Raw genomic sequence first — 13,123 nt, forward strand, 5'->3', positions numbered from 1 at the left:
AGTTGTTATCCCCTAACTGGTAAACTGGAGAAATAAAGTCTTCCAACCATCGCATCAGAGGCCGACAAATGCTTACATAAAAAGATACATAGTAGACAGCATATCATATAAAAGAAACAAACAGTCAGGAAGGAATGTTAATTTTGCTTTCTCCATCTTAAAATGTATGGCAAAAGATCCCAATTGCAGGAGGAGAGTCTACACTAACCAGTTTCAAGTAATCTCATCAGTAGAACAGTGGGCTTTCACACGAATTGCATTACACCTTTACTTGTGATCGAATTGCAAAAATAATACTGTGCACTTAAACCAATACACTGTAAAATATCCAATAACAAGAATAGCTCGAAACGAAACATTAAAGACGAGTTGAGAAAGGCGGGTGACACAAGTTGCTCCAATAAAGACAGCGTAGTCATATGGATCTCCTATCCTTGGAACTTCTATCACACAACACATAAAGATAGCGTAGTCAATACATATATTACTAATGAAGACAAACAAGAATCCAATCTTTGGAAAATAATGGTTTGCCCAGTACGGTTGTCCACAGAGCAAGAAGAGAGGAAAGTTCAAAAAGCAGAAGATTCTCACAACACCTATTTAAAGGTAGATTCTACATTAATGATCATAAGTAACTAAATCAAGATCACTGGTCATCTCCTGATTCCTTCTTTGGAGCTTCCTTGATCTCATCAACATCCTCCTGTCCAGATTAATAACTAGTTAGAAAAAAAAACACAGTTCCGCACCGATAAATGAAATAAACTGACCGTCATATCAGACGTCCACAATGTCAAGTTGTCTCGGAGAAGCTGCATAATCAACGTACTGTCCTTGTACGATTCCTCACCTAAAGTATCAAGTTCAGAGATAGCCTCATCGAAAGCCTGCAATTGACACCCAAGTATTAGCTTCAAACAAGATGAACCAGTGAAATAAAAAAATTACTTGTTTCCCAAAATTAACACTCCTTGAGCTCAAATCAGCAAAATTCATGGCAACAAGTCCAATCGCTGACAGAATTGTAATTTTAAGGAAACTTGAAGATTTTAGTAACTCTAAGAAATAAACATCATGTCAAAAATGACCGACAGCAAAGATTAGATATAATCTATCCGTAGTAGTCAAACAAGAACTTTCTGCTATTGCAAGAACAAGTAAATATTCTATATGTAATCACATCGAATGTTTGTCATGTCTTAAATTTAGATGTTTTCCAAACATAATATATACAAGATAAATGAAGCTTTTGGTTCACTACAATAGTATAGAGATTCACTGCAAACGTTACCAATTGGTCAGAGAGCTTTCTTTTGGGTAGAATAAGCCTCCAAATGCAATCTCAAACAATTTTCAGATCCATTACTACCTTGTCTGTTATTGCCCCACAATAAAGTTGAAGACATTAAGTGCATTTTTCAGCCTTTTCTATAACCAACTCTTACAGCAAAACACCTTTTTTTAGTTGACTTGCTAAAATTCGAAGCAAGATTTTTGCCAAATAGAAGTCCCCTGAATAACTTTAAAAGGGCCAATGAAACTTCTGACAGCATGTGACTCATTGGAGAATTTTAGACGAATTGTGAATTTTAACTCAACCTGCCTACTGGTCTACGGAAGCCAGTCCTTAGCATTCACCTACATGGAACCAAACTTCACAGACACATAAATGCAATCAGATAATCCACAAAGTATATTACTCTTGCAATAATTACAAAAGAAATTAATACTAAAAAATCGATTATTACACGATTACTAACACTGTTAAGAAATTCTGCAACTAATATTCATGTGTATACAAAGTCAATGCACTAAAAGGGCAATCTGAATTCAGTAGTTGTAGTTTCATATCTCATATTTCTACTGCATTTTAGATTGGACTTATTTGAGAACCAGTTTAGTTTTACGGAGGCCTCTATAAAACTTCCACAAGGGGACATTTAGATGTCAATTAACATCACATTAACTCAGATAAAGTAATGAAACATGCATGTAAATCAAGCGAAGGGAAGTCAGAGACAAACCTGCTTTGCAAGGCTGCAAGCACGGTCTGGTGAGTTAAGAATCTCATAATAGAACACAGAGAAGTTAAGTGCCAGACCAAGCCGTATCGGATGAGTTGGGGCCAGTTCAGCTAAAGCAATATCCTGTGAAAGATTTCTTGAATGTCATAATTTGAACCTAAATTTACAAGGATGACTTAGAAGAAGATAATAAAGAGAATTTTAACGTGGAAAATATGCGGCAAACAAACAGCGATGTAATGAGTTATCAGTATTACACTCGCATCCATTTATATCTAAAGCAAAAGAATGGCCTAGTACACATGTCTCCTGCCAATGCAAAATGTGAGAGTTTGATCACAATCTTAGGCCTGCAATCAGACAGGCCATTTACATAACTTGAACTCAGGTCACCAGGTTGTAACATTACATTATGCCAAAGCTCACCCTGACATTCATGCATGTATGGTATCTATGAAATGAAAATGATTTTGTTAAAACCAAGGTAGTTACTGAAAAGAAGCATCTCAATGCAGGTGATGGGAAATTAAAAAAAAAAAAAACATAAAACACCAAAATGAAGACTGAAAATAAATGCTTCCTCTGCAGAACAGATTCGACTGTAGTTTATCCATTAAAAAGTCTTAGCCTAGACCTGTTTTCTTAGCATTCCACTGGATTACTTCAAAAGAAAGAGAATGGAAATTGAAGAATCAGCAAAAGATTAACACATTACGAGCACACACCTGCGAAGATTTGTAAGCCAACAGAGTGCTCTCAGCTGCTTCTTTCCTCTCAGCTCCAGTCTTGAACTCTGCAAGGTACCTGAGCACAGCCCCAGAACAAAAATCATAATTAACAATAAATTTAAACTTTGCGGCAGAAACTTATTCTTGGCATGCTTCGTCTAACCTGTGGTAGTCACCCTTCATCTTAAGGTAGAACACCTTGGACTCCGCCGCGCTCGCCGAGGGCACCAGGTGGGAATCAAGCAGCTTCAAGATCCCATCGCAGATCTTGCTGAGTTCAGCCTCGACCTTCCCACGATACTCCTTGATCAGCACGACATGCTCCTCGTTGCCGCGGCTCTCCTCCTTCTGCTCGATGGAGGAGATGATGCGCCACGACGCGCGGCGAGCTCCGATCACGTTCTTGTAGGCCACCGAGAGGAGGTTGCGCTCCTCCACCGTAAGCTCCTCCACATTAGCCGTCTTCACCACCTTTTCCATGAACTCCACCATCTCCTCGTACCGCTCCGCTTGCTCCGCCAGCTTGGCCAAGTACACATTCTCCTCGCGCGTCGATTCCACCGGAGACATTTTGCTAGATCTCTATCGAAGAATATACTCTCTCTGACAAAATCACAAACACCAGATCGACATAAAGATGATGCTTAATTTAATCCATCAAAAGGACCGGATCCTAAAATTTCTTCCCGAGAAACGAAACTTCCCATCTTAGCATTGAAGAAGAAATTTAGCCCCAGAAAACACAAATGCGATGGTAAAACGATTCCCAAAAGACAAAATTGTCCGGATCCATCGACGAGGGATCAAAAGAAACGAGAGCAAGCGGAGGAATGATACCCTTTGCCGGAAACGAGACGATTAGGGCTCCTCTTTGCTTCCCGTGTCTTCCTCTGCGAGGACGAGTTGCGCCGCTGGATCGGGTCCGTTTGTTTCCGTCACGTTTTTCCGGTTTCGAAGGGGACTTTATGGGGGCAAAGTCGAGGCGACCAGAGAATAAAGAGCAATACTTCTTCTACTCGCTTACTTTACTCGTTCCCTCACCTGTCTCACTATTGGATAAACATTACCAATAACTTGGTCTAATCGTAGATTGGGTAGGGTAAACGAGGAGGAACTCGATAGGTCGGAAAGGTCGAGCGCTTGGGGTCCTTTCCCGGAGGACGGCCGAACACGTGGTTGGAGCGGAATGGCGATAACCATGTGGCCCACCGGCCGCCCATTTGCGCAGCCCGATGCGCTTCGGCCAAATTGACCGACCACGCGAAGAGATAACGTTGCGATGACATCACGAAGCTCTTTATGACGACAACCATTGGGTCCGTCACCGTGTTCCGCGACTTGGGCGAGCCACCGGGATCAAGATCTTACGCGTTGTGGATTAGTCCGACCCAGATCAAATCCAAACTAGACATCATTATCCGGTACGATCGGATCCAATGTTCAGTAAACGAATCCTACTTTATCGTACGTAATAGGGGTTGGATGCGGTCAGATCAAATTTGGGTCCATTCAATTGTAAATCTTTGTATTTATAGCAAGAGTTAGATTACAGATAGATTATGATTGTATCATAAAAAGCTAAATATTGTTGCTGATTTTATTAGCAAAATTTACATATTGATATCATATTGTCATAATATATTTTGGGCATATGGGTTATGAAACAAACGCATCCATCAAGGTGAATCCTTCACGCTTGCATGGAAAATCTCAATCGTATCACCTGGTCTCACATCATGCCATCTGAATGATTTATCTTCCTCCATGGCGTTCTGCTTGTAGATGAAGAAATAGCCTTCGGGTGGCAAATCGAAGTTGAGAACGCCATGCAGTCTCTGCACCTCCTTCCGCAGCTCGCTCACGTTGTCCGACGCGTTCACCTCCACTGGTATCGTCTTCGCGCCGTGCTTCGGCAGCAGCATCAGCCTCAGCTTCTTGGCGCCCAGCGACGGCCGCATCACCAGATTCATCCTCGAGTGGTCGGCGACGACGTAGTCGGCCAGCCTGCGGTGGTCCTGCAACTCGACGCCGCCGTGGAACAGCACGAACCGGTTCGGGGGGACGCCGCTGAGGTCGCGGACACGCTCCTTGAGGCGAGCCACGGTGTCGGCCGCGTCGGCCTCGAGCGTCAGCTGCCGCCGCGACGTCGGGGTGCTCACGGCCACGGTGATGCGGGCGCGGCCATCGCCGCTCTCCGGAAGCTTGCCGTCGGCGGCGTCTGCTGCAAGCGCGAGATGGATGCGGGAGTTCTGGAGGATGTTGTAGTGCTCGGTGTCGCGGTCGTCGGCGAGCTCTTGGCCTTGGAACAGGAGCTTTTGGGAGGGGACGGGGTAGCCTTGATACTTCTGCACCTTCTCTTTGATCTCCAGGACCGTGTCGAAGAAGCCAATCTCGATGGTGAAGTACCTGCCGGTGGATGTCTCGAAGACGACGTCCATGTTTCCTTGGCTTCTTTACGTGGGTCAAAGATGGTGCCTTCGTCCTCCTCTTGTAGACTCGCTCCTCCACTGTGTACTCCATAGCATCCCGAGTAATCCGGTCTCTTGCCTGATCGAATCCTCTCTTTCCTATCTATCAACATTACCAATAAAAGCAAGAGAAAAATAAAATAAAATAAAATAAAATAAAATTCAAAATATTAAAACAAACTATTTCTTCCTCATCTTTTGTCTCCTCGAGGCTCTCATCAATTCATTCGGGATCTGCGGAGAATTGATGTGCAAAACATTAGTCATAGAGAAATTATTTATACGCTTCAAATGAGTATCAAATATGATAGGTACCATGTTCATCACTACTGGGATAAGATTCCAATGAGTAAATTCATGGACAATATATTTGTAATAACCCAGTGTTTATAGATTAAATGGGTATTTTTTGCATTATTTTTTCATGGACTGGTATGATTCTACCTGCTTGGATAACTCCACATTTACCTCAACATACACATCTTTGTGCCAGCAAGCTTTGGATCTGCCATCCCTTGATTGTCCAATGTTCTGACACATTCATTTCTAGTATTATAAGCATCAGCTTCATCCATGTCTCCTGCAAGTTAAATACAAGATCTAAGACAACACAAGTATTAGTTTCTGGAACTTCATCCATCTGTGTCAATTATACCTCAGATTCTTCTCCTGATGCCAGTATAATTGCATCTCTTGTATGCTTCCTTAGCCTTAATCCCTGCATTGTGAAAAACCTGATCCCAGGTCTCTCTTTAGAAGGAAAAGAAATATAACTTGAAAGAATAAGCTCCAAGAACAAAGTGGATTTGCCACCACATATGAATCTTGAAAAGGTGCTGGAACATGCTCAGCTTCAAGCTCATTGAAATAGTGAGGTTTTGCCATAATGGTAGAAATTGAAACTATTGAATTCCACATTTTATCCCAAATCTATTGACTCCGCATTCAAAGTTCAGAGATAATACACAAACAAATTATCAACACATTGAACACAGGAGCAACTACCATGATCATGATCATTCAATGGCAAATGCTTGAGAGTCTTAGCAAAGGACCAAAGTAAGGATCAAAGTGCACATTGTCACCCCTACAAGCAGAAAAGATCAATGTATACATTCTTAGTTCCACCAGCTAAGAGGTTAATTCAATGACTCCAGAACTAATCACTAAGGTCATACAACAACAACATATGAGACCTAACGTTAAATGAATGGCTGCCACTTAGCTGTTTAACACAAAAAAGATACTTGTACAGATCTCAGTAGTTTAATCACCATAGTGTTGATTTACTTGAATGCATATATGGAATTATAGTGACATGAATTCCTTCGGTAGTTCATCTCATGCATCACATGAACACTCACCTTACTGGCTTGTGCAAAACATGAAAGGAAACCACGACCTGCAACCCAACCCTTCTCATCGGCTTGCTTCCCCGACTCCGTGGCGGCCGCCCACGTTCGACAAGGGGCGGAATCGGAGGGGACGGTGAGCCTGGGCTTCGGTTTTCGGAGTCAAGTGGGCGGCCAGCAGAGAGGCGTGCAGTGAGAGCAGTCGATGTACTCGGGGATGGCCAACTCGCTCCTTTGCCTACCACCGGGCGCCGAGATCGCGGCCAGTATCATCTGAATGAAGGCAAAAAAAACAGAGCAACGATCTGAGCGAAGACAATTACTGGGGTTAGGGTTGAGCGAGAGGCGGATTTATGGAGTACTTGCTACCTCAGCGTACGAAGCGAGGCATCGAGTCGGTGGATCTCCTGCTGCGCCCATCAGAGTGATTCTGTTTGGTTACTGTCGGATTGTCTTTGATTGATTGATCGATATATATATATATATATATATATATATATATATATATATATACACACACACTTAATTACGTGGCGTCCTACACGACACACACGTGGTGATGACCCGAATAGTATCAACGAAGGCCCATTAGTGAGTTGGGCTGAATTGATGGGACTCTATTAGTGGTTTATTAATTGGGATACATAATTTCTTTCTGTTTTTTGCAAATGTTTAAATGGTATAGATGAAATTTTTAACATACGAATTTATTATGCTGTATTAATGGTTTATTAAATGTGATTATCATCATAAATCATAACACCCTAATTTAGTGTTATGATAAAAGTATTAGGATTAATAAGTATTTTAGTAAGTTCTAATTAGATTTTTAACTATTTGAGTAGAAAATCTAATTAAATTTATTTTTTTTATCAAATTAGAATTAGAATTTAGATTAGAGACTTAAGATATGACATGTCCTTAATTATTAAGATTTTAATTCAAATAGGAAGAATCCATACATACTTAGAATTATTCCTATAAACATATTTGAGAGGATATACAAAAAAAAAAAAAAAAAAAATATGACTGTAGAAAACTCAAAAATTTTATAGTTAAATTGAATTATAGGTTAGATTAGTATCCTATTACAAAGTAGGATTTAAATGTTTTGTATCAGTTTCTTTTACTAAGGAAAGCCATCAACTTACTTTAAATCCACAATGGAGTTGACACAACTAGGAACCATTTGATCATCATTTTACTGTTCTCATCAATCACTACCAAAGAAGAACAAATCTCTCATCCATGGAGGAACCACAGTGGCCTTTGGCTCTTGGAGGCACCACAGGGCTGTTGTATCCACTGAGACAACAGGTGGAGAGGTGGTGTACACACACCATCAGAATCTGGTGATGTCAAAGGAAATCCAATTTCCAGATGACACCAAGCTCCATGTCCTTCTCATTCAACTTGAAGATCTTGAATAAGAACAACATCATATACATGTCTATCCATTCTTCCACCACCACCAGATGGACTGACTGTGACTTCTCAGCTCCATCACAGGATTGGTACTGAGCTTGTTGCAAGTGATCAGATTGCAGTCGATGTCAGATTTCATTCAGCAGCAAGCTCTCTAAATCTCTAACCAACATTCTAGATGACTTCGAATCCCTGCCTTACTTAGTACAAGTGGTATGATATGATCATTGTTATACTACTAAAACCTTAATACAAGTAGTTGACATTGGATCACACCTTCATAGGACAGACCTCTAAAACAAACCCTAAAAGAAAAACAGATTAGATTGGATCAGTTTTTTATGTTGAGTTGATGATCAAAGCTAACTATAAGACAGTCCATAGTAACTCACATCCTATTTTTCTGATTTGAAACCCTAAAAGAAAGCATCCAAGTAGGGAGCTAATCATGCGCTATCGCAGGAAAGCAACTTCGTCGACCACAACGACATGACTAATCGAACTCCTCCAGCTTTCCATTGTTACCTCCCTTCTCTGAGCTTTAAGCCTGCTCACGTTTCCCAACCTGTTGGCTGCGTCCAATGGGGTTGCCCGGAGAAGCCCCCCCCCAAGGCGACGTGGGCGATCACAGGCCTCGCTCTTCTTGTGGCCATCTCTGCGAGTGACCCGCGGCACTTGAGAAGGGTCACGAGGGACGAAGGTCACGTCCGTGCTCGTCCTTCTCATCGACTCTGCACTGCTGCTGCTGGCTTCTTCTGCTGCAGGATGTTTGAGAGCTGGCAAGGTTGCAGGACGCCATGAACGGATCAGTCGCTGGCCGCCACCGCGTCACATCATTGCATGAGTTCGAAGAAGATAAAATGCTTGCATGAGTAGGTATCTCTCTCTCTCTCTCTCTCTCTCTCTCTCTCTCTCTCTGTGTGTGTGCAGGCAACTTGAAATTTGTCTGGCAATGCATCACATCACATCATGAGTAGGAAATAATTTTTTGGTAGTATCAGAAAAGAAAAGATTGTGAGATGAGTGCTCTAATCCAATCGAATATTAGAAAATATGATTTCCATTATGCATTTTGATTCACTCACATATCAATCATTTTGTGACAGCGTAAGGTTTTAGATTGCATTGATGTACAGTGTGATGATAAAGCCCAATTCCGAAATCAAATTAAAGAACATGAAAGAATTTTCTTATTATGCTATTAAATAAAGAATTATAACAATTTATGCCATGCAAGACTTCACTATCTTATGATAGACGGATACTAATGATTTTGTGATACACGATGTGACGAAATAATTGACCTATTAATTTTATTATTGTTTATATAAATTAAATAAAATAAATTAATAAATCATATATTTTTCTTGTTGATTACCTTTTGAAGCATATGGTTACAAAATTCAAAACAAATTAATCGTTCAAACCGAAATAATCGAGAACTAAAACCCCGACCAATTCGATCAATCGTAGAAAAAATTAATTTTCTTTTGTTTTTGAATTGAATGGTACATAATTTTTTTTATCAAAAGAATGAAAAAAAATTTTATTCTTATAATTGCTACTCTTTTATTCCCACAACGCATATGCTTTCGTGTAATTATCGCTACCATCCGTTTTCACTATATTACAAAAATTATATGAGGGTGAATTAAAAAAATCCTAACTTTATCAATTTCTTATATAACAATCTAACTTTCATAAATTCACACTTAGGATTTTTTTTTTTCAAAATGATCATTCTATTCCGATCAGCCATCACCCTTCGCCCGACTGACTACTTGCCTTATATGCAGGTTGGCCCTATCAATCTTGCCTATACCTCCATGCACGTGATGTCTCTAGGGTCTAAGAAGGATGGCTATGACTAGGTGATGCTCTTAGGGTTCGACGAGAGCATAAGAATTGTGTTGGACTCGACATAGCGAGGAGAAGCTAGAGATTTTTTCAAAGTTAAAGATTTTTTCTAGCAATTCACTTGATTATATATACAATATTATTTTTATACTATAATAAAAATATTTTTGTTCAAAATATGATATACTGGACTCATTCATCAGAGTTTGAAATCTTATCTGATATATTCACTAGTGGTGTACTGGACTTATTTATCAAAGATTGAGAATTCAAAATCTCATCCAATATATTTTTTCTGTAGGCAACAACTAACTTATCCTTTGCAAAAATAAAAATAAAAATATATAATTATTACTATCAGACTAATTGAGCTCACATATTCGACTAGTAATCCATTAATATAATACATGAGAAGATTGATGTCTGATGGATTATGATAACTATGTTTTGAATAAGAACATCTAAGTCAACATTCGGATAGACTTATGGCCTTAATCAAGAGAAAAACAAATATAAAAAAAAGTTTTAGGTGAGACTTTCAACAATCAGATAAGGTTCAACCACGTTGGTTAATCTTCCTACTGTTGTAAGGAGCAAACAGACATCACCTCTCTCTTTCAACCTGATGGAGTATGTCTCTTTGCCTTTCAATCGAAGAAAAAGATGAAGAAGAAGATGATGATGGATGCCTTGTACATAATACTCCCGAGGACCCCATCCAACCGTTCGATCAAGGAGGCGAGCGGTCTAGATGTAACTAAAGCAAAGAACGCAGGCTCTCCCTCGTAACCAGCCATCAGTGCGTGCAGCTGCGCCCGCCTTCTACCAGGGGAGAGGAAGTGGTGGGAAGAAGCCCGTCGACGACAAGGCGGGGCCGCGACGGGGACGCCGACGCTTTGTCCGGTTCTTCCCCTCGGCGGGCCACCAGGTGAAATCCGGTGAATGGACCGCTCGCCCAATGGCGTTCGGGGAAGCGGATGGCCTTCTCGACCTCCACCAATGCCGTTCGAGATAAGCCCCCTTAAGGGCCCCACAAGCTTCTTCCCGGCCTCTCATAGATCGACACGACGCCAAAAGCGCGTTCCACGGGCCCCCACGCGCCCGCTTCCCGTCCCGCGAACATATACCACTAATGCCGGTGCTGCACCTGCTTGCGTCGTCTTCCCTCGCTTTCCTCACTCTCTCCCTCGCTCCCTCTATCTGGTTGGGTAAGGAGAGCGCTGGCTTCTTCTCCGGCGATGGGATGCACCGAGAAGCAGCGCCCGGCCAGCGCGGTGGGCGCCAAGACGGCGCGACCCTGCGATGGTTGCCTCCGCCGACGCGCCCGGTGGTTCTGCGAGGCCGACGACGCCTTCCTTTGCCAGGCCTGCGACGTGTCCGTCCACTCCGCCAACCCTCTTGCCCGCCGCCATCGCCGCGTCCGCCTCAAGACTGCCTCCTTCTCCGGCTTTTTATCTACGACGGAGGATGGGCTGGGCGATCATGCGACGCCCTCGTGGCTTCATGGCTGCAAGCGCAAGCCCAGAACCCCTCGTGGCAAGCCGGGAGTTGCCGGAGCACCCACGGCGGCCAAAGTGGAGTCCCTCGTGCCCGACCTCGAGGCGTTATCGGCGGAGGAGAACCAATTCAACGAGGAGGATCAGCTCCTCCACTGCGTGCCCATCCTTGACCCTGTTCTCGCCGAGCTATTATCCCAGCCTCACCACGACCACGCCAACGGTTCGGAAACAGAGGCGAAGCCGGCCGTGCAGCTCTTGGAGCAGGCTCACGTCTCCGCCGTCCCCACCGCTAACGGTCTTGGGGGTTTTCATGCCTCGGACTTGGAGCTCGAGCAGTTTGCGTCGGACATGGAGGTCTTGCTTGGATCGGGGCTCGACAACGACTCCTTCTGCATCGACGGGCTGGGTTGGATGAACGGCACGGTGGAGGACGACAGCGACGGACAGGTGAAGGTGGAGGTGGACTTGGACGTCGCCGGGACGAGCAGCAATTTCAGAATGGAGATGGACCTTCCCAAGTGGAAACTGGACCTCGGTTTCGACTCACTGATGATGGCAGTCGAAGTGGACGAGCATAAGCCACTGCAGCAGGCGGAGACGGCTTCAGACAACTACAGGGCGGAGGCAGCCGCGAAGAGGAAGATGATACTGAGGCTGGACTACGAGGCTGTCATCGCCGCTTGCTCTTCTAATGTGTTGTCGCTGTGGATAGATGGGGTGAGACCGGATTTCGATCCCAACGATTCATGGCCGGACGTACCAGTAAGAGACCGCACCCTTCATGTAATACTAACCTCTTTATTTAGATGGCGATCGATCTTGAGATCTGTGTCACGTACAGGCGATGGCAGGAGGAGCAGCAGCGATGAAGGAGATGCATTATCAACAGGAGGTGGCTCACGCGGCGGACGAAGGAAGGGAGGCGAGGGTGTCGAGGTACCGGGAGAAGCGGAGGAGGAGGCTGTTCTCGAAGAAGATACGGTACGAGGTGCGGAAGCTGAACGCGGAGAAGCGGCCGAGGATGAAGGGCCGGTTTGTGAAGCGGCCGGCGTTCCCAGCCGCCTTAGCCTGTCGATGAAACAGGAGCCGTCGAGCCCTTAGACTTGTAGAATACCTTAGAATAGTTAGTCGTCTCTCCTTTCTTATGCTGAGAAAGGGCAGATCTACTACCTACCACATGCAACCTTAGAGCATGGCTACGTAGTTATCTGGAATTGCCTAAGAAGAGTACTAGTTTTTGTGCTGTCAGTGCAAGCAGGAATTAGCGTAGAATTATCAACGGTAGTTGATATGTTGTATAGATATGAAGAAATTTGGGACTCTCTACTACAGTACTAGTACATGAAATTTGCTGAAGCAACTGTGAAGATTGAGATCACACCTCTGGAGTTTATTTGGAGTAAAGGTGTGACAGGAAAATTTATCTTTATCATTTTAACTTTGAGGTACATTTTATGACTATGAACTGTTTAAAAGAACATTCAGATTTGAAGTTAATGACAGGGAAAAAAGGAACAATAATTATTAACATCTAATTTGATAAGTGCAACTAAGTCCAACAATAATCAGGATTAAAAAGTTACTATGAAAGAAAGAAATACCTACATGATTATAAGAGTGTTGAAGTCGCTAGCTAGCTAGCTAGCTAGCTTATCCAATAAAAGCTTGGTTGGATCGTCGTATCAAAATCCACCCTCTTTGTTTACCCTTTATAAAAAAAAATCATGTGAGCATTAAAAATAAAACAAAAACTTGTGATATCATAGA

General features: G+C 42.9%; 3 protein-coding genes across 5 annotated transcripts; 1 reads left to right on the top strand and 2 right to left on the bottom strand.

The window, feature by feature from the left end:
• Nucleotides 1–458: 458 nt before the first annotated feature.
• LOC103969326 (14-3-3-like protein) lies at nt 459–3,786 on the bottom strand. The gene is made up of 6 exons (XM_065088275.1): nt 3,593–3,786; nt 2,919–3,358; nt 2,753–2,831; nt 2,028–2,150; nt 774–890; nt 459–706 (listed from the first exon to the last, which is right to left on the bottom strand). The coding sequence occupies exons 2-6, from the start codon at nt 3,323–3,325 to the stop codon at nt 650–652; spliced, it is 783 nt and encodes a 260-aa protein (XP_064944347.1). The 5' UTR covers nt 3,326–3,358; nt 3,593–3,786; the 3' UTR covers nt 459–649.
• A 532-nt stretch (nt 3,787–4,318) lies between these two features.
• On the bottom strand, nt 4,319–7,040 carry LOC135596245 (ubiquitin-like protein-NEDD8-like protein RUB3). 3 transcript variants are annotated; one of them, XM_065088278.1, is made up of 5 exons: nt 6,945–7,040; nt 6,588–6,848; nt 5,879–5,941; nt 5,692–5,803; nt 4,319–5,457 (listed from the first exon to the last, which is right to left on the bottom strand). In XM_065088278.1, exon 5 carries the CDS (start codon nt 5,191–5,193, stop codon nt 4,432–4,434), a length of 762 nt encoding a protein of 253 aa, XP_064944350.1. In that variant the 5' UTR covers nt 5,194–5,457; nt 5,692–5,803; nt 5,879–5,941; nt 6,588–6,848; nt 6,945–7,040; the 3' UTR covers nt 4,319–4,431. The 3 variants fall into 3 exon arrangements, with proteins under 3 accessions (XP_064944350.1, XP_064944349.1, XP_064944348.1); XM_065088277.1 differs by having other exon boundaries at nt 5,879–5,957; XM_065088276.1 differs by having other exon boundaries at nt 5,879–5,973.
• Nucleotides 7,041–10,990: 3,950 nt separating this feature from the next.
• On the top strand, nt 10,991–12,734 carry LOC103969329 (zinc finger protein CONSTANS-LIKE 16). Its single transcript, XM_009382829.3, has 2 exons — nt 10,991–12,118; nt 12,198–12,734. Exons 1-2 carry the CDS (start codon nt 11,096–11,098, stop codon nt 12,432–12,434), a joined length of 1,260 nt encoding a protein of 419 aa, XP_009381104.2. The 5' UTR covers nt 10,991–11,095; the 3' UTR covers nt 12,435–12,734.
• Nucleotides 12,735–13,123: the final 389 nt, after the last annotated feature.

The sequence above is a fragment of the Musa acuminata genome, chromosome BXJ1-10 (genome assembly GCF_036884655.1).
Source record: "Musa acuminata AAA Group cultivar baxijiao chromosome BXJ1-10, Cavendish_Baxijiao_AAA, whole genome shotgun sequence".
Taxonomy (NCBI): domain Eukaryota; kingdom Viridiplantae; phylum Streptophyta; class Magnoliopsida; order Zingiberales; family Musaceae; genus Musa; species Musa acuminata.